At 35.6% G+C, this 24,845-nt stretch overlaps 1 protein-coding gene across 4 annotated transcripts in view; it reads left to right on the top strand.

Moving 5' to 3' along the window:
- CDH8 (cadherin 8) overlaps nt 1-3,896 on the top strand; it is a 212,252-nt gene extending 208,356 nt beyond the window's left edge. For 3 of the 4 annotated variants that reach the window (XM_026856641.1, XM_026856642.1, XM_026856643.1), the window contains 2 exons: nt 444-695; nt 1,832-3,896. In XM_026856641.1, coding sequence (XP_026712442.1) covers nt 444-695; nt 1,832-2,325 — 746 coding nt within the window. In that variant the 3' untranslated portion in view covers nt 2,326-3,896. Of the gene's footprint in view, nt 1-443; nt 696-1,831 lie in introns of those variants that run through there. The other variant, XR_003399202.1, reaches the window with a different exon arrangement.
- The last annotated feature ends 20,949 nt before the right edge of the window (nt 3,897-24,845 follow it).

The raw sequence follows: 24,845 nt of genomic DNA, 5'->3' as shown, positions 1-24,845 counted from the left end.
AAAAATAGTTTGCAATTTATGCTTTATAATGCATGGAACACTTGTTTTAATTGATGGATGTGCTTTACTAACTTTGGGTTACTTTAACATTTAATTTCTCTCTTTGTTGTACTGGTTGAATTTTTATGAGTGTGTGATTTGAAAAACAGTGATGAATCATGATGGGAAGACATCTATAGGATGTATGCAGAGAAAAAGGTGAGGGGTTGCCATTATGATCATACCACATGACACAAGAAAAATGCTTGTGTTGCACTGATTCAGCTGGGGCATGGGCAGCCAGACAGAACAGGGAAGGATTTCTGTGATACATGCTGCCAGTATAATGACTATAATAAAGTGTATATGTGTTTATACGGAGGTTTTCTGCACACATTAAGAAAAAGCTGTGGTTTTAGCAGTTGTTCTATGTGGTGAAACAATGCAAATTTTCCCTTTTCCAGATAATACTCTCAGCATATTGGCAAAGCATAGTGGATTCAGCCGGCAGAAGCAAGAAGTGTATCTACTGCCAATCATAATAAGTGATAGTGGAAATCCTCCCATGAGCAGCACTAGCACTCTCACTATTCGAGTCTGTGGTTGCAGCAGTGATGGTATTGTCCAGTCATGTAATGTTGAAGCATATGTACTTCCCATTGGACTCAGTATGGGAGCCCTAATTGCAATATTAGCATGCATCATTTTGCTGCTAGGTATGTATTCTTTTCACAGATTTCAAAATTTTTCTGATTCCTGGGTGGCTATAAGTAAGGAAGAAAGTCACACAGAAAGACATATAAGCTAATACTATATAATGTGCAGCAGTATTGAGACACCTGTCAGGACTGCATCCTTACCGTACCAAGAACTGAACAAAAGCATATAAAGCAAAGTCCCAATCTGAAGTAGTCTTACACACAAGTTACATAATAAACAGGTATGGAATATGAAATCAAAAATCAAATCAGGTATGTTAAGCAGCAAGGTGAGCGCAGTCTATAATGCACGTGACAGAAAATGGATTTGTTGTGTCTTCTAAGACTTGTATGAGTTTATTCTGGATTGTAATGGCATAAGAGACATTACAGTTTTACAAAATAAAAAGCACTGTATATTTTAATAAAACATAAAATTTGTATAAAGCATCAAGCGAGGGAGAGAACAGCGAAGGAAGAGGCCTATTTCTGCACTTTGCAGCTTCACTTTGTAACTGAGATTTACATCAGTAATTGAGATTTCAGCATTAGGCTGCAAAAACAAGTGTAACCAATTTAGAGCTGTTTATGCATCTGTCCATGATTCTGAAACTGATGTATGTAAGCTCTTTCTTTTTCCTTTCCTGTCTCATTCTCTTTTCAATTATATAGTGTGAGTTTTTTGCAACACACATTAAAAAAAAAAAAAAGACACCTGTTTCCTTCTGTCATCAGGGCTATGGTTTCAGAAAAACACCCTCTGATTTTAGAAAATTCCCATCCATAATGTAGATCACTATACACTAATACTCAGTGAATGGTGATAGTATGACTTCACTTAGATTTGTAACTTTTTCAAAGGGAAAAGTTGTCTAAATTTGAGGCTCAAAAATGGAATCATGAAAAATCTTATTGCTTATATAAAATTGAGCTTCAGATGTAAACATGAGCAGATAACAGAAAACTAGAGGACCAACAAGAGCTTCTGATCAAATTTTCATCAGTTGAATGGGGTTGAAGTTATAGGTCTTTCACTACACTTATTACTCTTACTTTCACAAAAAGCAACCTATCAACTTCCACAACTGCACTTAACATGTAGTGCTTTGATGGGACATTTTTTACCTAATCAGCCTGTGATGCTTTCTTTGCAGTCATTGTGGTGCTGTTTGTGACACTAAGAAGACATAAGAATGAGCCTTTAATCATCAAAGACGATGAAGATGTGAGGGAAAATATTATTCGCTATGATGATGAAGGAGGTGGAGAAGAAGATACAGAAGCTTTTGACATTGCAACTTTGCAAAATCCAGATGGAATTAATGGATTTTTGCCTCGTAAGGATATTAAGCCTGATCTTCAATTTATGCCCAGGCAGGGTCTTGCACCTGTTCCTAATGGTGTTGATGTTGATGAATTTATTAATGTGAGGCTTCATGAAGCCGATAATGATCCCACGGCTCCACCATATGACTCTATCCAGATTTATGGCTATGAAGGAAGAGGGTCAGCGGCTGGTTCCCTTAGCTCATTGGAGTCCTCTACATCAGACTCAGATCAGAATTTTGACTACCTCAGTGAATGGGGTCCTCGCTTTAAAAGACTTGGAGAACTTTACTCAGTTGGAGAAAGTGACAAAGAAACTTGACAGTGGATTACAAACTTTTTCACTGTTGACTTAATGATCATGTAATATTCTAGGGCCACTGCTGTTAGATAAAACTAATGTGGCTTTTTGTTTTAGAGGCAAGTTTAGCGCCAGTCATCTATAAAATCAACTACATTGTAATGTTGAACCAAAAAAAAAAAAGTATATGTTAGGAGGTTAAGTCTTGTGGAGTGTGAAGTAAAGTATGTGGAGTGTCTAGAAGTCTTTGGATATTTGATATTCACTTGACCACTCTGAAGATGCGAGATTTGGATCTTTGATTATCTTCAGTGAATTGAAAAGAACAAAAAGAAATTGGTGCTTTCTGAGAAAATGGACTTGCAGGGATTTTGCTGTTGAACAGTAGCTCCTGCCAGTATGTATAAAGCTAATGGTTTGTTTCTGCATTGCCAACAAAGATCCCACCACAGAAATGTTAAAAGCAATATCTTGGTCTTCTTAGCAATGCTGAATAGAAATAGCATTGTAAATTCCTACTGGCTTCTACTGTGCAGTGACCATACATTGTACATACAGTAACTGTTGGCCACATAACCACAGACTGAATATCATCTTTAAATATTGTGTCAAGCCTTAAAATATTCACATGTTCTTAATCCATTCCAGTGATGGGTAATAAATCCTACTAATGTGCAGAGATTCAGAGGCAGGGCTAAAAAACCTTGCTTTACAAAAGGATCTTTTTCTAGAAGAAGGATCAATCCTGTGCTTCGTCTTCTGAAAGGAAAGAAAAAAACTGTGCAAGGGGATGGACTTACATATATGAAAGAATTGCTGATTTTATTGCTAAAGATCGAATTTATTTGTTTAATCTTTGAAATAAATATTTTATTGATGTCCATTACTGCTTTTATTTATTAAGACTGATAATCTATAGAGTAAGATTATGAAGAAAACTAAATTATATCCATTAGATTTTTTTTTCTATATATAATGAATGTTTAATACATGTACATTTTGAAAAGAAAAATGACGAATTGTTGCAGGTTAAAGCAGTAACCTATCCATTTGCAGTAGCTGAATTTTAAGAGAATGCTGGCAGGAATAAAACTTTCCCAGAGAAAACTTTTGACAGTTTTATATCTTCTTCATAAATCTAATACCTGGTGTTTTTAATACAAGCACAAACAGCTGGAAGTAAACTGGTTCATGTGAATATTTAAACTATAGACTTTTAGAAATCCACACATAACACAGTACAGTAAAAAACATGCTTATAGTTCTCCACTGTATTAGAGCAGGAACCAGTGTGTACATAATTTTACTGCTTATGTTATTAGCATTTCTTTTCTATAATATTCATAGTGATGCACCAGGGCTCTTGCACACAGGGAAAGAACACTAGAAGCTGCAAGCATACTCAATCTGTAATGCAAACTTGCCATTTAGAAGTAGCAATTGTATAATAAAACTATGTATTACATGCAAATCATTTTAATTTTCTACTTTGTTTTGAAGCTATATTATTGTTTGTTTATTTACTCCATGTATTGTATTCAGAGAAACTCCTGTATTGTTTCCTACTTTGTGAAATATATTTTTATAAATAATTTTCTTGTTATTGCTTTTCTTTGTTTTACCTGTACACTGCAGAAAGAAATCTGCCTGAATAACTCCATGGTTTGTTGAGGAATGTAGTTCCTTCAAAATCATTTATTTATTAGTTGAATACAGTCAAAATAAAAAAGGATATTACTTGAAGCAATTTTTGACAGTGTTTGCAGAATTAGATATGCAGCAGCCTGTGACCACAGGAGTTATGTGTGTCTAATTCACTGTGCCATGCTGAAGAATAACCTCACAATTTTTTAGTTAAAGTATTGCCAGTTAAAACAATCCCCTTCTCAGTTATGTTTGATCTGTGAACAAAAATGTCTTAAAGCATCACCCCCGATTTTGCCTGTATTTCAAAATGGAAACATTTACTTTGCTTCAGCTGTGGCATAGCTGGTTCTAATGTCTGCAGTTTGTGGACAACTAGCACACTAACACCACTTCTATATGTATTATAAACATTCTATTGATATTAATGAAGTATCCAATTCATTTCAGTTATACTGCTTTAAAAAAAATTGCCTCTGAATAACTTTAGCAATTTTTGTAATACTATAAACTAAACAGTGAAGTCATCTAAAGACAGAAAAGAAGCAGTCATCAAGATTTCCATGAAATCAAACATACTTAATACAAACAAACAGACTATAATAACAACCAAACATACAAACAGACTGTAATAACAACCAAACCCATTCTTACTAATTAATCACTTGCACCAAGTGCCAGGGTGTTCTGAATTGCCAGGCTAAATCTAACAGTAGTGAAAATGGAAAAGGCTGATTCAAAACTTAAGACTGAGCCAGTTTCTAGTCTACATCCCAATCCTGGGAGCAAAGGAAGGTGCACTGAGATATGGATCACATTATTGTCTATAGTCACATAAGCGTTTAGGGCAAGTAGCTCCGACTATGAGTTATAGTATATAGTGCAGAGTTTTGTAAAGCTCTTTTGTAGGATAACTCACAAATGGATAACCTTCTGATTGCCTTTTTGATTGAAAGTTCCATCTGAGACCACAACAGCACATTCAGTAATAAGGTTTCCAGGGAAAAAAATCCCATCACTGGCACTGTAGGAGAGGCAAAGCATGACAGAAATCTCATCATTGTCAGTCAAAAAGAGATGGTAGCTACTACTGGTGGGCATAGCTGTAAATTTTGCATTTATACAGGTTTTAAACATGAATATCTACAATGCGAAGGGGAGAAAAAAAAAATGAATTTCTGATCTGTCAATAGTGACATGCTGTTTCCTGAAGTCATTTCTATCCCACCAAAAGGGATTCCTTTTTCAAACTAATTCCATGTAATTTGACTATAAAATTTATAGCAATACATGTTAGAGGGTTAAATGCTCATCATTCAGTTTTCCAGTAGTTGCTCCTTTTTTGACAATGAAATCAATTCAGTATAAAATTGTTTTGGATAACAATGGTATTTGGGGGAATTAGAATCATATTCTACATTTCACATCTAGATTTAGACATATTAGCAACATTCTTTTTAAGCATGTAAAATGGTAATTAATCTTTTTCAACAACATTTAATTAGCAATTGACTCATTGTAAGTGACAAGGAAAATGCATTAAATTAGAATTATTAATACTGATAAATTTGAGAATTAAATTCTCAAAATCTTTTACAAGTGCCACACACCTTAGAGTCCCATTGATTCTGGCTTGCCTTCACCTAGCTATGTCTCATTTATCAGAACTGCTAAAGTAAATCATCCACACATAAAAGCTGGAATTCTAAATTTTTGGCCTGGACACTGTCCAGACACAAAATTCAGCTCAGTCATTTCAATATGCAAGTCCTGTGAAGTGAATGTATGTACATGTTTACTAGTTATAACTCAGTGACTGAAGGTCTTCAACTTGTTCTGTCCTTTAGAGTAACTGAAAAAAGCATATGCTAGTTGTGTGCTGTGACCTTGAAATCAAATCATGGAAAGCTCGTTTAGACACAATACATTTTTCACCTAGTATCATTTTTACCTTTTTGTCTATGATGAATTTGAAACGACTGTGGAATATACAGGATAGAAAATGGCTGAAGATTTTCATTTAAATCAGCAGTTGCTGATCACAGGAGAAACATTTAACACTATGGCAACTTCACATACCATCAACTATATCGCAGCACAGCAGTAACAATTCGCAATCTGGAGAACAGACAGAATGTCTGCAAAATAGTATGATCAAAATAACTTTATTTGTACAGCTCTGCTAGAGATGGATCTGCTGATTTTAATATCCAGAGAAAAATAAATCAAATATATCCATGTAATTGCATGTACCTACATATGTGGCAAATGTTTTTAACAGCCTCCATGGTCACTGAATTCTAGAGATGGATTAAATGGGCTTAGGAAGCTTCTCCAAGGTCTGTCCAGCTGTAGGAAACAGTCAGGTAGTCTGTTTCTGTATCCAGTGTTCTCAGGATATAATTTCAAACAGTTGACTGTTTTTCTCCTTTTCCCTGCCCTTCTCTCCACCAGTTCATCTATCCCGAGCTATAATACTGTGAACATAATGCTAAGAAGTAAGTTCATTAAGACTACGTAGTTCTTTCCCAGCTGGTTTCAGCTGGGTGTTCAGTGACAGGAAACAAGCAGGTATGCCAGGAAGCCTCTCTTCCTTCTCTCTTACTATCCTATTATGTTTTAAAAAAACGCCAAACCAAAAAAACCCTATGAACTGTATGCAAGTGGCTTACTTTTCAGATGTAGTCAGAAGACTGTATTGTTACTTGAACGTTCAAGTACTGCATAAAAGAAATAAAAAGCATGACTAGAAGCAATACAAAAACCTATCACAGGAAGACTTACTCTGGGTTCCTTATTCCAAAGGACTGTTTTAAAAAGATGCTGAAAAATCTAAAGCCAGTGGTGGTTCTTTTTAGTTAATAGAATGTTCAGTAGCAACACACATTCACAAGTATTTCAGATCAAGAGAAGTGAAAAGAGGTTGCTCCAAAAAATATTTTTCAGATTTTTAAAGTTTGTATCAGTGGCAGGATGTCCTAATAAATTAAAGCTTAGTAAAAGGAAAAAAAAAAAAAATAAGGTGGGAGTATTCACCATTAGAGTTTGCTTTCAGAATGTAACAGGTGTCATTAGCAGCAGATAGAGAGTATTTATGGAGTAAGCAGTGGAAGCTTTCTGTAGTCTATAGTTCAGATAAGATGGACTTGTATTATTTCTACATTTGTACACTATTTGTGCAAGATAATATTCTGGCTTTGCAGAAGGTGGAAACCAATTTAACTTGCTGTATAATTCACTGTGATGGGTTTTGTAATCACACCACAAAATGAGTCTAGCTGCTGTATTATACAATACTGATACTGGCTTATGTGCTGCAGAACTAGTCCCTCTCCAAATAATGTCATAGTATTCTAAATGAGAAAATATAAAAGCCCTGACAATGCTTTTTGTGCAACTGCAACTAAGACATCTTCCAAAATGGCTAATAAAAGCAAGCTGAAGCACAGAATTTCTGGCAGAGCCTTGTAAATATGCTCATTAGCATTGCAACACAACTATTCCTTCTTTTTTCTCCTCCTACCCCCACACGTTGCAAAAATCAAACCAGTGAAATGAACAAAATGAAAATTTCAGCATTCTCTTCAGATGGGATATGTAATAATTTCCAAAACTCCTTTTCTTCATTATTTTAGATGCTTGCTTAAATGAAGATGTGTGATGATGACAGGCAGATAGAAGGGATGAGTGGAGGCTACCTGTTTCATTACATGAATGGAGAAAGCATTGATGGTATGAGGGCAGTAGTACCCTCTCAGAGTCTTGTCAAAATAAAAATCTTGCAGATCTTCCTCTAGAGAGTTCTCACTACACCACATGTATGCAGGGAAAGATCCTCCTCAGTGTATGCAAAATAGAACTGTGCTTTTTCTGTGCACTCCCAGCAAACTACTTAAAGCCCAATACTGGTATTTCAAATTCCTGTTCATCCAATGAACAACGGCCAGCTATTCTGTGGTAGATACTGATATACAGACTCACTCCATGGTGCTCATGAACACATAGATTTGTTTCTTTACTGATGTGGAAATGTTCTGTTTTTTGAAGTTTAGGATAAACAGCCAGTAAGACAAAAGGCAGGTAGCATAGATAACTGATGGTAAAAGGATGAATGATTCTGGAATGGGTCCACATTTTGCAGCTTACTGGGGTCTTTGTGTTGTCTAAGTCTAGTCCGGATTTTTTACCTTCAAACTATTTTTTTTAACAGAAAAAAAGTCAATACCCTGCTATTCATAACTCCTTGGTTTTTGAATTATTGAAAACAGGTTATATGGCAGGGGGTGGTGGTGGTGGCGGTGTGTGTCTTTTGGTCATTTCTTTATCTGTTAATGGAACTTTCACTGATGGCAACATTGACACAGTTCATTCTGCCAAATTGCACAAGCTGGTAGTTTTAACATTTAACATGAAAATAAAAGTTGTGCATTTTTAAAACTGAAATATGAGTTATATAATTGAAAGCAATGCAAACCAGTTGAATCACCTTTAAAACAACCTCCAACAGTTTCACATTTCCAGTCACAGATGTGATCACTTCTGGATTCATTTTCAAATACCCTGGTACACCTGTATTCACATGCAGTTGGTGTGAGGTTTTCATGCAAGGGAATACCTCAGTCTCTTCAGACGTTGTTGAGGAATAAGTTTCCTGTATTTTATCAGAAAAGTATGTCATGGCTTAAACCTATGGACAAGGAAAGAATAGAGTTTTATACTTGAAAACACATACACAAGTGTAATCCAGAGCTGAATTCAGAGTCCCAGTCCAGTGTCTCAACTGAGAGGTACAGGCAAGTGGGCAGCTGATTAGAGGTAAGTAACAGATTATTTCTGCAATATGTATGACCTCCCTCCTTCACACAACCAAGGGGTATTGCTGCAACTATCAAGGACAAGGTTATTTTGTAGGTTACCTAAGGCAGGGGGTTATCCCAGCCTCCTGCCAGGTAAGTTCCATGGCAAAGTGGTGAAGGTGGCCAAGAGCCTGTAATCTACAGAGGGTTAGATGTAGCTTTACAGTCTTTGTATTAAGACAGCTTTTACAGTCTTCCAGTCAGCACTGTCTTCCTTTCAATTTTTGCAGTTTCAGGTCTTAACTGTTTCAAGCTGTAGCAACCCAGTATAACCTGTTATAAAGGCAGGGTATTGTTAGGTAAAATGTCATTGCAACACAGAGCAGGAGATACAATTAATCCTTGCAGAAAAAGGTCAAGTATGAATCATCAAATGCTATAGCGTTTTAATGGATATTTTCCAACCCTCTTATTTCACATGAAACAGCAGCCATTTATTTTATTGTATATAATATTTCTTCCTTAAATAAAAGTAACAGTTGATGATAAAGAGGCTTTATTTAGACTGTCAATGTCTGATGGTTCTTTTTTATAATTTACAGAAAAATTGGAAATTTTCAGCCCACAATTGTATAGACCCAGCCTAATATCTGAACAGAGCAGAAAGGTACATTACGCTCTTTTCTCTGTCACATCCTCATTAATACTTTTCTTGTTTAATTAATTAATTAAATTTAGCATTGTGTCTGGTCTTGTCCACATGGCAGCTTGAGAGCTTTTTTATTCAGACTCTAGTAAGAAAGCTTCCCTTTCAGGCAGGGTGCTAATATTAAATAGGGAAGAAAACTATCATTTTATGAAGCTGTGATTGCCTTAAATAACTGCTTTTCAAGTTTTTCCACAGTTTCTGTTTCTGAATATAATTTATCACTTAAATATGCATGATAGAATTAGGTGAGTGGGTGTTTTTGTAACCCTAATGTGACACAAACAGAATCTATTGAGAATTTACTTCCCCTTATCTTATCATGATGGTCAAATGAACACATAATGATGTGAAGAGTTTTATTATCACAAACCAACTTCTAATTGAGAATAGAAAGAAAAAAGAAAGACATTTAAAATTAAAGAAATAAAAACCCAGGTATCTTTTCCTAAATTTTCAGAGTGATTCGGTCTAGTTTTAATTTTCATTTCCCACAGAAAGGTACTTGCACTGAAATCAATGTCTGCTAGCTAGCTTTCCTAGCCCCAAGAAATACTACACCAAATGTTTACATTGTGGATCAGAGTACACAGATAAAATCCTTTTTCTCCACTCAGGAGATGATATAATCAGAGTTCAGGTATGGTTTTTTGAAACCTTTATATTGAAAACTGTCGCCACTGCTGAATATTCTTGGGTTCCTCCTACATCAATCAAGCCTGATTACAAGTACCAATTTGCATACAGCTCTTTTGCAAACTGAAATCTATTGTTTCTCCTTATGAGCAGTGGCTACAGCATTTTATTTCAGTAGTGGTTTTAGTTGCTTTGGGGAATATTTTGTGGAAACAAATACATATGCTGAACAGTCATAGGAAAATTATTTCTATTAAGAGAACACACATTATCGCTACAAGTGGTCCTTTTATGTGGATGATGAAACTTGATGAGCTGATATCAATTAGTTTTCAAGAAGGAATTATAAAAGCTGTAGTCCTCATAGAGAGCTTGGATACATTCAAACGTTGGAAGTCATGACAGGTAAAAAACACGAGGACTTCAGAGTGAACAGGAGGTTTACAGGGTGTAAGAAAAGTTGTTGGGAATACACAGATGGTGCTCTAGGTTTTAGTGCTATGCTCTTAAATGCTTCTTAATCCTAATTTTATGTTTTGATATGATACTGGAAAACAGTAGGCTGAATAAGATTTTCAGAGAATGGACCTAGCCACATAAACTCTGGGTGGGAAGTAAGCAACCCTTTTGTTATATAGTAGCCTAAGGTAGAGGTGTGTAGGGCTCTGTCAGTGTGCCTCTTTATTGTGAAGAATGCAACACTGAGTAAAGGGGTAATGAACTGCTTTGTCCTAGCAAGTGCCTGCTGCACCAGGTGCGAATGCTGTAGGGCTAATTTGCCTATTTCTTGTTTGGCATTTGCTTCTGATTGCTTGTATGTGGAAGGTTAAGCACAAAAAATTCAGTGAGAAACAAGCTGAAGCACTGAGCCAGATGTAATACAACACCTCCTGATTAATCTAATACCTGATCAGGTAAGCAAGTATTGATCATTTTTTATACTTGTCCTAGGAACTCAATATTCTTTGAAAGCTGAAATTCAAATTATGAACACTTGGAAGTGTTTACAGACTGTTGTTTGTATTCATAGCACTTGATGCTTTACAGAAACATTCAAACAAGTTTCTAGAAGTTGTGAAGGGCTAATGATGAAAAAGGGGTACAGCTGAAAAAAAGAAAAAAAAAAATTACTGCTGTGAATAGTTTGCCTAGCTCAAAGGGTAAAAGCTTTCCCTGTGCAGGGAACCAGAGTGAGACCTATACACCACTTAATTAACACTTAAACCCACAAAATATGGCCCTCAGCACTGCAGTGATTTTCTCTGAGGACACAAACATAGAGAATAAGCTTCAAACTTGCAGGCTATTGCCATTACGTTGGCAGTCTCATACATCATTGTAACTTTCATGCTTGTACCCAATGGCTTTACAGTTCTGTAGTGCAGTGTAAGCTGAAAATGTTCAAAATTGTACCAGTCAGCTGGTGAGAATTCAAATAATGTACAAGAGTTGAAAGTGAATGAGCAGCTAAAACATAAGGTGTCACTTATAATCACATCACTGTGTTGCATTCTGACTCTGAGTATAATTGTTTTTAGTGTGTATGCAGTAAACCCCAAATCATATTGGGAATGGAGTGATTTCTGGGATGAGTAGCAGAGCAGAAAGCAGTATAAATTAGAATAAAACCCCAGAATATCTTTCTCCCAAATACATTATAAATATGAGACAGAACATATGTGCAGAGTATGGGAGAGAACGACAAATAAATTATCTAAATTTTGAAGAAGATTCTGCAAACAATAGACATTTAACACACTGACATTCAGTCTTTATAAACAGGATTAATGACCCAATTTATACATTTCTCAAGCATTTCTATTCTGGTGAGACAATTATGAGAAAACATATACATCCACTCAGGTTTTCTTCACTGCTCTTATCTGAAACACAAGCAACCTTATATTTTCTTGTTATAAAAGGAATCATCATCACATGATCTGAGCAGTAATGTATGTATGATCATCTCACTACTCCTTAAACAGAATTTCCTTTTTTCAGATTGCCTTTCACCCAGAGGTGAAAGACAATCAAACATCTTACTGTATTTCTTTCTGATGTTGCAGTATTTCATCTCTTCGATTTGATGGTATTTATACAGCTCCTTTGCCTGTTGCTAACAGAAGGAAAGATACGTGAGGTTGATCTTTTTTAAAAAACAAAAACAAAACAAAAAAAACAAACAAACAAACAAAAAAAAAACCCAAAAAACAAAAAACAGGAACCATTCTAATTGGTCCATTTCAGAGAAACAGCATTGGGTAAAGAAATTGTTTTCTTCCAATTCAGTAGAATTTCACAGCAACAAAGGAACATAGTAATGTTTTTTTTTCTTTAGAGACCATTTTGCAGAACAGATGGATTTCCCCATCACCACTAACTTGTATATGGGAACTACAATGATCCTGATGATGTTAGTATTAATGCTAAAAAAGAGCTAGATAACTCAAAGTTTTTCTTGAAGTCACAGGTTTAAGCCTGAAATTGATTGCCAATGAATCCTTCAGTGTGATACACACACTGTGGACAATACTGACTGAGCCAGGTATGAGCATCTGTGCTGCACAGCTGTCTAGCAGGCAGTGAACATCACAGAAGCATGATGCCAGAGAGCATTCTCATATTTTCCATAGAATCTTAGAACAAAATAGTTTGGAGACCTCCTGAGGTCTCTAGTCCAACCTCCTTCTCAATGCTCTAACTTTAAAAGTAGACAGTGTTGCTCAGGTATTTGTATAATTAAATTCTGAAAGTATCCAAGGATGGAAATTCCATAGCTTCTGTGCACCTAACCATCTACACATCATTTTTAGTTGTATATATCTGAAAAATTACCATGTTTATCTGTGAAAAGTAATGAGCCTAAACCAGTCTGGAGAATGAAAAGGATGGCTTGTTTAGCCTTGAAAAGAGAAGGGGAATGAGGAACCTAGTGGCAGTCTTCAAATACCTAAAGGGAAATAATAAAAAAGACAGAGTCAGACTCTTCCTGAAAGCAACCAGGGAAAGAACAAGCATCAATGACCACAACTTCCAACAGAGATAATTCTGAGTGGACAGAAGGAAAAAAATCTTTACAACAGAAGTGGCTAAGACCCTGGGGTGGATGCTGGCATAAGCCAATATGCTAAGCTGAAGTCCATGAGAGCTTCAGTGATTGAAACCATGGGATGACTTCAGCATTTAGCATATTTTTTTTCTTTAAGCTGCATGTAAAAATAAAAAACCCACAAAACCCCCAACACAACAAACCACAAAAAAACCACATTGTTTCTGGATCAGCTGGCTATATCTGACTGTTATTATCCAGGTATTTAAAAAGCAAAGTAAGAATCAATTCACTAAGAAACCTGAGACTGCATCTCCAATAAATGTGGGGAGAGGTACTGAAAGATTTTGAGAAATACCTAGATATCTGATTCCCTGCTGGTATATGTTCTAAATAAGTCCAAAATTTGTAGTATCTTCCTTCCCTCTGAGTCTGGAATGTCTTTCCATGAAAATGAGTGTATGAGGAAGGACTGTATATGGAGGTAGGATACTGAGCCTTGGATGCATTCCTGGGACTATCTATTTAGATGTAGCCTAAATGAGTTCAGGTTTATCAGAAAGTGGTATGCCTGTCTCATCAGGGGACCAGAGTATAACTTTTTTGCACTCTCACAGTAATACTGAACATATTGCTAAGTGTGAGTAAAGACAGGCATCACAATCAAGAACCACAAAAGTCGAAGATTAGAAATATCTAGTCCCCTGCAAAATTAATTCCTCTTGAGAGTTAAGAAAAAAGGAGTTTTAGATCCTGTTTTGCAAAAATATGCAATAAGCTTAAAGAAGTTATATGATACTATAAATAACTTGAATTTTTGAGTAGGAATCGTCATTGTAATACATGGATCAATAAAGAGGATTTATATAGTTCCCAAGCAGATACTTCAGAACAATGGTCAATTTCTCATTACCCTTTACTCTGTGCCTGTCTTATTTTATGTGCTATTCTGTCAAAAAATATTCCTGACATGTCTGTGTGCTTTGCTGATGATGTTCCTGTGGAATGTGTTGCATGCCAAACTTTTTATTTAATGTGGGGTCGCCAGAAACAAAAAAAAAATCACCCTCCTGACAGTTCTCCTTTCCCACCTCTATTCTGTTTTCTGACAAGAAGGTAAATGTATTTTACTAAGGTGAATACCATTTAGTCAGTTTGGCATTTTTTAAATTATAACCCTCTTTGATGAATTTTATGTTCATCACATGTTTTGAGGTATGTTTGAGTTTTGGGTAATAACTGATTTTTAATGATAACTTCATTCATTTAAACAGGCAGGTTATGTGCCAAAATAGTGTCCTTTTCAGGAACTGGTCCTGTATTAATGAATATCTGTGGGAAAAGAACAGAAGACAAACTTGTTTTAAATAATAGACTCTGAAAAAAAATTTAAAATGTGACATTCAAGCTAGATAATTTCAGAAGTCTATCTCATCAATAAAGAAAGAATATGGAGAATTTGCCCTTATATTGCCTGAGGTAAGTGGAAAGGTAGAAAATAAGGTAAAAAGGAGCAAATGATACCAGATTGGTTAGAGACAAGATTATAATGGAGGTAAAAAAAAAAAAAAAAAAAAAAAAAAAAAAAAAAAAAAAAAGCTGTTATTCACATGCTGTTCCTAAATAATTAGCCTGGTTATTTGCCTTCATAGTGGAGCACAGAAAGAATGCATTAATAGTTTAATTAATAACCAGACTTTTGAGACTCTAAGATTTCAAGACACTGTAAGAATTTTTTCTTGATTCCATCAACAGTCTAAGATAAGGGAAGGGGAGGTATATATTTCTGTCTCTCTAATGTATATTAGTTTCCATTACTATAGTAGCTGAATGCCTTGCTTTTGTAACAGTTTACCTGCACAACACCTCTAAGGTGTCACAACGTGCTATTAACCACCTTGCACAAATTAAGGAACTGAACTGAGATGCTAAAGGACTTGTGTAGGGCCACAGAGAAAATGTAATAAAACAGAAATCTTAACCTCAAACTTCTGCATGTCCTCTTAAGACCAGGATATCCTTCTTTCCTATTTGTATTGAAGTAGACTATACAATAGCTTGAACAAGTTAACAGAATACGCTGTAACTGTAGGAAGTGAAACAGAAAATACCAGATTTCATGTTTCTGTGATTTGATTACAATCTCTTCTTTTAACATAATTGTGATGTTGTTCAGCTTCTACTGAACAAGAACCTTCCGTTGAGTCTAATGTCAGTGTGACCAACTGATTAATGATTTCTCAACATTCAGATGAGTGAACCACGTCGTTCCTTAGTAATATTTTAAAATGAACGAGTCTAGAATTTCTTGCTCCGTTCAAAATCCCGATTTTTTTTTTTTCTGTAAATTAATAATTTGCATGTCTCAGCACTCCTGTGAACTACCTATGAGTGGAATGGAAGTACTATGTGGGAAAGGCATTTCTGAGTAGTCCAAATGGGGAGGGTAGTCTCAAGAGATGAAAAAATTACTCTGGCCTGCTTTTTATACCAAAGGGATGCTTTGGATAATCATTCAAAAAGCTTTTGAAATGAACCTTCAAAAATTTTAGAATCATCCCTTGCTCATAAAAGGCCTTTTCTGCATCATATCAGTGAGATGAAATGAAGATGAAGGTTGCTCTGTTTAAAATTATTTCTTTCTGACATTAGTTTGAATTTGGCTTTTATTCACTCTACAGTAATCTCAGTGGAGATCATGTGGCACGAGCTGCAGCTCCCATGCTCAGAAATTTTACATTTCAATGATATGTTTGTATTTCTAGATCTAAGCAGACAGAGATAAGTAGTGATTTGAGCATGTCCTGAATCCAGAATGTGCTGTCCACAAGCTAGGAAATAAATGTACTTAGTATGGGTTAGTTGCTCATGTTCCCAAGGGAGTTGGGACTAGAGGATTCTAAATGTCAGTGATGTTTAGTTTAGCCCTGCATGGCATGCACTGTGAGTGTGTGTATCCTTGGGTAGTTTGGCCCAGCTGACAGTATGCTTTAAAACTGATTGGCATACACATCAAGGCACTGTTCTTCTGAACGAGCAGCTTTGACATGGGGAGATGGACAAATGGCCATTATCCTTTGTTCTCAGCTGGGTTAGGAGAAGGAAATACAGGGAGCCTTATCTTGGCAAAAAATGGAAGGGTGTGTCTTGTGAAAGGAAATACATTCTCTGTAAAACTGGAAGAAAGTTTTCAGTTCAAATCCTTGAAATGCAATATTCTTGACAGCCCTGTTACTCTTCCTTTTTATTACAACATAATATGTCAGGCTGTCAACTAAATAAGCAGGGTGGCTTTCTAGACAGATGAGCTTTTCTTATAACAGTTATGATCCAGAAGGTTTTAGGTAATGACAGTCCATAAACTATCCATCCAGATTCCTAAATATTTCTTACACCAATGCCAATCTGCAGTAATTTCAGTAAAGTGAAGTTGTAATCCAGAGCCAGCTGAAGCCAGTGAAGAGAACTGACATCACTGGGTTTGCCTAATATCCTGCTTCTTGATTTCTGCTAGAGTAATCATGCCCACGTGTGGACATGAACCCTGGTAACATCTGTGTAACAATCCCTGTTTAGCAATTTTGCTTTCATCTTGTTTGTCATTTTATTTGTTCCATATGATAAGAGGTCCTAGGCATTTTTTCCTTCAGTGTTTTAAGGAAAAAAAGTAGGCCTGAAGAGAATGTCTGCAAATGACTTCTGTTTTGCTTTTTATGATGATTATGGATAAAAGGATGAGATAACAGTAGTTCCATAAAAGAGCAACATACTTTAAAGGTATGACATTTCCCCTCACATTTATGCATTATTTGTTATCTAAATATTTCCTTCTCCCTGTTGTCTGTGTTTTGGAAATAACAAAAGTTATCAATCACCTGGAACTGTGCTGATGTTTCCATGGCAGTTCAGTAATTAGGTCTGTTCACCAGGGGCTCCGATTAGTCCAATAAAATCCTTTGTGCAATTCGTTCAGACAGTGTAATACCCTGCATTGCCAGCCTATGAATAAAGTAAAATTATTCTAGCCACAGACACTTATTTTCTCATTGATACACAATACTCAAGCCTTAAATGCCTTTATTGTGTTCTTTTAGGTTTCTCAGTATTCAATTCTGATTTAGAAATCCAAGCTCTGACCTGAGAATCATGCATTCCCCAGCAGGGAACACACAGTTAACAGTCTGTACTCTAAAAAAGTGCTAACACCTGGACAGCATGCTTGCTCCCAAATACCATGACCAGTATGTTTTAACTGGTAGACACTTCTCCTTCAGAAGAAAGCAAAGAACAGCTCTGTCAACAGTTCACAGTGTTTGCACAGCTATGTTGCACATCAGCATCTAAAATTGTCCCTTCTAATGAGTTTTTATAACCCAAAACAGTACCTCCGACTGGTAGGAAGGAAAATACTAAAGTAAGTTCAACCTATTAGATGGGTTCTTTTACCTACTGTTAATGTGCCTACAAAGCTAGCATATGACCCCCATCTTCATCTGACTTGCACTTACACAAGGAGATCATATTCCTAGAGTTGTGATAGAAGTGAAATTTCTACTGTACCTCTGTTTATATAGTCCTGCCTACAAGGACTGTCGTACGAAACTGCTGAGGTGCAGTATTTGCTAGGAAGGGGCTGGTGTGGTTAAGACATGGGAGCATCTTCAGATACACATTGATTAGCAGATTTAAAAGTGAGTTAGTTTCCATTTTGGAGGATGAAGGGAAACGCTGATGACTTGGAATTTGATGTAAATTTTTGGCACTACAAAGAATCATAAGGCCAATATGTCAAACTAATCCAGCGCTCAATTTTTCTCATTGCACCTTGCCATCTCTCATATCTATTAAAAAATTAGTTCTACAGAGTAAGTTGCTAATTCTTCTGGGATCTCCAGTAACAGTAAACAATTAATTCTCATCAGGTAAAGATTTCAGTTGTTCTTTATTGAAGATAATTTAGTATTGTTTGCAGGCATTTTGATGAAATGTCTCTGCCATTAATATAATGCATAGAAGTTTGTGGTTTCCTAGGTAGTGTAAACAAACTTATTATATACTGTTTCCTATACTAGCATAAATGCAATTATCCATGTTCATTACTCCAAAAACATATACAGATGCTTAATTAAAAGACTAGCAAATGAAAAATGGCACATATAAAGTATATTCACAATAGTGGAGGAATGGAAGCTACTGTCAGTGTTCAATTAAAATTCCTAAGTGAAGTTTCATAAACTTGTTCAAAAATGAAGCTTTTTAGCCTTTGGATAGAAAACAGAAAACTTTTTGGAAGTCAGATGATAGTGAGGAAGAAGTGACACATTTTACCCTTTTGTGAAAACCTGTATGTTTGCCTGAGATACTTTCACCTGCTGGTCTTTACTACTTCTCCCCAAAACAAAAGTCCACAAAACCTTCTTTCCATGTTTCTGCAGCACTGTGTCAACTGTGACAAATTGTAAGGAAATTAAAAAATATTTAATCCCTTTTCCAGCAGTTTTATGCTGCAAAATACAAGTTTCATGCCACTCAACCTCTTTAACTCCTTGTCATCTTTTCATATTTTTTTTTAAGGATTAAATAAGAAAGTAAGGAAGTTTTTAATTTATGAAGGAGAAAGAAAGAGGACGGAGGAACACTATTTTACCTCTTGTGACAGCAAAGTAATTGTATATAAAGGCTGAATGCTGTATCAAGTGGTAATGTGAAAGGTTGCTTGAATGATGGCTCCTGTCATTTAGCCTCAGCTTTGTTGTGTGGACAGCATGACAACTTGTACTGATGTTAACTGTTGAAAATATTGCAGTGAAGACTTTGTTCATGCAGAGATCAAGATGTAATTTTTGGATTGTGTTTTCTTTCGGTGATTGAGAAGGGGAGTAAAAATTTATCCTTTTTAGTAGAAAACACCAGTGCAAGCACCATAAGCAGCCATCTTCAGAGAGGGAACTAATTCTTAAACAAAAGGACAACTAGTGATGTTGGCTGTGCATGACACCAGGAAGCTAAGAAGCAAACTAATAACAGGTCTGCAAATTTCATTTAATATAATAGCCTTCTGACTATTCAAGGCATCTCTACAAACTTTCTAAACAAAATGCCAATGTGGAGAACATACCAGTGGAAATCAGGAGCCTGGCTGCCAATCAATAGACAAAAAAAAAAATATATTTGAGTGATTCTAGATGGGTAATCTTAAAATATGGTATTTTATATGGGAATCTGGCAAATCCTGAAGCATCTGTAATTGGAATTCCAACTGTGATGATCTATCACTTCTGTGGAGCTAGATGTTTGATGCTTAACGTTTATCTCCTTCTTTTGGGATTTTTTTTAAATCACAAAACTTATCTTTCCTTTGATTTCTTTGAAAAAGTTCCCATTTCATTAAACTGACAAATAGTAGGATCTATTGTGGATAAATTATGTTTACCTCATTATTCCTTGACAGCTTCTCTGTACTAGAAAATTGTGTTGTTTGAATCTGTTTTAACTAAGATGGTAGAAGTCTGTGCTGTGGGCTAAAAAGAACATGGATCTTACAGGAGAGTACAACCAGGTGATGCTATAGTAAATGCCCTGATATACACTGAAAACTAAATTCTTGAACATTAAGTCGATGTCTGCAGGGCAGCATAATTGGCTTTTATTTAAAAAAAAAAAAAAAGGGGGATATAAAATGGTTTAAGAATGGGACATTAAGCAGATGATGACTCATTCTTGCTGATACTGCTTCTCTGTCAGTGCAGGATTCCAAAGTAAAAAGAAACTTTAAAGATATTTGAATATTTCATTGTTTGTTAATTAGAAACTCAAGGGCATAATCAAACCTTTTCTGAAAACTGTTGTAATCCCCACTCTTTCTTCTGTCCGGCAAGCAAAATTTGGTTTTAATTCCTATCAATGAATATGACCTCTCAACTTCTCCTCCAAGAATAGGGGAAAATATGATGGGATATGAAGTTCTCATAAAGATCTGGGCTGTGACTATACTCAAAGTTAACCAATGCCAAGTAGAATAAAAATATGGTCATCACATTTTATTCAAAGGGAACCGATGCTCAACCCACATCATTGCCATGGAGACCCTGGAATTCCTGAATACCCTGTTGTTGAACCTTTAGAGATGTAAATGGGACATGCAGAGCACATAGCTCTTATTAAGTTTTGAATATGCATAAATATAAAAATGAGGTATCATCTACCTACATACAACCTATAATTTTCTTCAGATTGATTTGTGAGTATTAGTGCTAATTTTAGTCTTTTTGTTAGTATACGTTACGTCTGCTATGAACTAAACAGCAGAGATTGCCCTTTTAAAGTACCTTGAATTTTCAAATATGTACCCAGAAGCTGGAGTAATGCACAAAGCTATCTTATCCTGTGTAAAATCAGTATAATTTTGCCAAGTGGTCTAGTATTTTGACCTTTTTCAATAACTAATGTTTTGATAAGAACAATATATGAATACTAAGAGTATTTCCTGTGGAGATGCTTTCCTTAGTAGATATCAGATATTTACAAAGTTACTGAGATATCTGTCAATAAATTTGTTGTATCTGAGGTATTATTACAGATCTGTTCATGTGTGTCTTGATCAGATAGCTGGTTATGTAATCACCATGATTATCCCAAATTAATGTGTTGAAAATTATAATGTATTGCACACTTCATTTACATTATTTAGTCTTACTGGATTAACTCAGATGAGTAATGCATGTTCTCGCCTGTATTTGTTAAATATTTCACTTTTGGGTATACTGTTAGACATTAGCCAAGTAATTAGTGATTCAACATGCATATTGACACGAAATTCCAAAATATTCCCTATACGAAAATGGTAACTAAATTGTATGAGAACTAATGATGGGTCTGAGAAAGTAACTTAAATTCCAGACTTCAAGCAGTTATTTTGTAATGACACATTATTGTATGTCTAGAATATTTGTTGGTTCCAAATGCTAATCTAAATCAAAGAGGGATCTTGATCTTGCCCCAAGAGCTAACTTTGCTGTTATTCTTACTTGACTTCTCACAGCTCCAGCTGCTGAGTTGTATGAAGTAGAAATCACACAAGTAATGCTGGAGATGATGTACAGCTGGTAGAAGCTAAACAATATTAGGCTAATTTGGAGTTCTTTTGTATGAGTTTCTTCTGCACGCTGAGTGAAAGAATGAAATAAGAGTACATCTACTACAATAGATACCAAGAAAGTATATGATAACATAGCACCCTCGTACTTAATTCTATGCTTTTTTCAGAATACTGGGTACACAGAATGGGTTAAGCAAGTTTAAAGATTTCTACCGTAGAAACCATTTTTAGGTTAGGACTGTTGTCCATATTATTTGTCCTCTAGTGCATTAAGTTTAAATCTTGCCTAAGATTCTTCTATCCACTCAATATTAAAAATACAGCTAGCAACAAAAATTTCTAATATAAAACAAGCAAAACCTCAATAAAACCTCCTTACCTCACTCACCTCACTTTGAGATGAGTTTTGGATTTGAATTTGGTTTTAATGAAAAATAAAATTGAATGTTCAAGTTCAGAACAAGCTCATTTTTGATACTGTACTTGTTTACTAGATACTTTTCAGTATTCTCATTTTTTCCTACAGTCTATTTGAGAGCCACATATTCATCAGCTGACTGCCTTGGTATAATTTCAGTCCAAATCAACATTTTTTTTTTGTCAAAGATAAAACAATAGCATAGTTCCTCCAATAATGCAATATTTTTGTTTAATTTCTCATTGCATTATTCTTGAATGTCAGTATTCAGTTAGATGAAATGAAAATTATATCCTTAAGCAAACAATGGGAGATTCTGCCAGTATGACCTTTAGGGTCAATCATCTCATTAGCAGTCAGCTTTTACAACTGCATGTTATTTATTGGAGAAGGATTTACAAGCTGTTATACTAAACAACAAATTAAATTGTCCATGAGCCACCGTCATCTGATATAGAAATTCCCTGTGGTTAACAAGCTGCTGTTTTTTCAATGGGAAGTTTTGGAAAAATTTAATACACTTTATTTTTTGCCAGCATAACCTTTATAGGGAACAGTCCCTTTTTTATTGTGACGGAAAACTGTGCCATCAGTGTAAACAGCTCCAGATGCACAGTGAAATTCAGCAGTCACAATCCACAAGCCTCATTTTAATGAATGCTCACAGGCATCTCTCTCGTCTGCTAATTGTTTTCAATCAAATTTAAAATACCACAAATAGAGAGTAGCTCAGTAGTGCATTTACAGTCTCCATTAACTAACGGGTTTTATTAAATATATTTTAAAAGCAATAATCTGAGCTTTAGTAAAGGTTTCCATCTCCGCATTTTGAAAATAGTATTATTGTTTCAAATAGCCTGTCAGATGGAACATGGTGTGATGTAATAAAGAAACACATCATGACATCATATATCCCATGTTTTTAAAGACTAGGGTAGACCAGTTTTCTAGCATGCTTAATGACGCTATTTCGCACCGACAGACTTAAGTGTACAAGCACTTTAGTTACTATCACAAACACTCTTCATTTTACATGTTTTGTTGTTTCTGTCTTAATCTTTTCAGGTATTTCAGTCCTAAGTATTAGTTTTCTCATAAAAAGTCTATTAATTGTTCTGTTTTGAATCAAATTGCTTATTGCTTTCAGAAGTCCAAGTCATTGCTCCATTGTGTGTTTCAGCTTTCCTCACTTTTGTGCATTCTTTTTAATACTGTCCTAACAAAAGAAACATAGTCCAATCCTAATTTATCATTTTCCCTCATTCCAATACCTCATTTTTGCCTGAGAAACATTTGTATCAAGACAACTCCAAAGAAAAGCTGCTTCTGTTACTGCGCTTTGTGATTGTTCTGGCTTCTCTTTATACTGCATATGGATAGGCAGAGAAATAGAAAGGTGCTTTCAGGACTTCTGGACTCCTCATAGTCAACTGTTTCTGGAAAAGAAACAGAAACAAACAGAATCCAGAGTCAGGTGCTTAAAACCAAAAAAAGCCCCCAAAAACCCACAAACTTTTCCACACGTTAATATTAGGTCTATATTGCTAGACATTGGCTGGTAGGCTAGAGGAGAGACAAACCTGATACTGTGAATTCAAGTGAAACAATGTTCACTTTTCATAAAAACTATATGTAATTTGTGAAATACACTTTAAATTATCTGTGCCACAGTTCAATCAAGTCAGCAAACCTTTGATAACTTACTTCCTCTATGACCTTAATCAGTGCCAGACTAACTTCACAAATCTAATCATAGCCAATGATTTTTGAGAAGTCTGGTGACTCTCTAACCTATAATACTACCAAGAGCAGCTCTGCATGCTGACCTTGTGTTTAAATTCATGGTAAACGTAAAAAAAAATGCCCTGCAGGACATTCAGTGTTACATAAAACTATTCCAATTCATCACACAGCATGAATATAAGCCCACTTATTTACAGAGAGAGCTTTTGTCAGGGTACTGACTCTACAAATGTTATGACTTTTTTTTTCTGGGCTCCCATAAAAAAGTGAATCTAAGTTTAGACTGGCAAGAAGTCAAGGAGGACACGGAGAATTCACTGCAAGAGTATGGTCTGTACCCACCTTCTGATATATTTAGCATTGATAGACAATTGCACAAATTGCCATGTTCCAAATTGTGCGTTCAGGACAGTTTCACACTAGGGGGTCTAGTTTAATACATTGCCATACAAGGGAAAATTTGGGAGCTAACACAGGGCACCTAAGACTACAAAAGAGAAATACCATTTTATCATGGGTTGAACCCTAGCTGTGGATGGCTGCTGGCAACCTTCACCCTGGTAGAAAGATTATGCAAGGACCCGTGTCCTATACTGTGGGATTTGATTCTGGATAACTCTCAAATAGATTAAATTAAACAAGCTGTTACGCAGTTAAAACCCACGATTAACTTATTCTCTTTTTCTCCCTCACATGTCAGAAAAACATTTTCTAAATCCCACAGTGAGAGTTCACATTAAAGGTGGCGCTACATTTAATGACAGTTTAGGACTTTTGGAAAACAGATCAATAGAAAATAGCAAAATATGAATCACTACTTTAAACCTGTGAAGTGTTTTATGATTATGTACTTCACACTCCAGAATGATAATATTTTGTACACAATGCTAAGCTCCAGAAATTGCATCTAAATTAAAGATTTCTGCTAGATATTGGGCATAAGCTACTGACATCACTCTGTCCCAGGTGATTAATTCAAGTCAGTCACAATCGCTTGAGTGGCATCTAGTTTTTCCTTCTGTTGTGACTGCTGAGCCAATGGCACTATGAGCTGGTATATATTTTGTTGCATGCGTCATCAGCAGAATTGCAGCTGGGTCTCACTGTAGAACTTTTATTAGAAAGATGATGTATGAAGCAGAAGGAACACAGCTTGACTTTCAGATCCCAGACTGAGTTTGCTTCTCTAGCAGTTGGAGAAGTGGGAGAAAGGCTTTTGACATGCAAATTTTGTATCATTTTTGTACAAAGGCAAATGATGGATGATAAATACCATATCCCATTATATACACTTTACACTTTGCAGACAGAACCACACTTTGATATGCACAACCAGGAGAAAAGGAGTCAAAGGGGGATTATGATAGGGACATAAATGTCTACAAATAATTGAGCAGCAAGAATCCCTGTTGTGTTATTGACAGTGGCTGAAAATGGCATAATAAGGAGCA

Source organism: Athene cunicularia (assembly GCF_003259725.1).
Source record: "Athene cunicularia isolate RWA chromosome 11 unlocalized genomic scaffold, athCun1 chr11_part1, whole genome shotgun sequence".
NCBI lineage: Eukaryota > Metazoa > Chordata > Aves > Strigiformes > Strigidae > Athene > Athene cunicularia.
The sequence above is the reverse complement of the archived record's forward strand: the minus strand, read 5'-3'. Positions and strand labels throughout refer to the sequence as shown.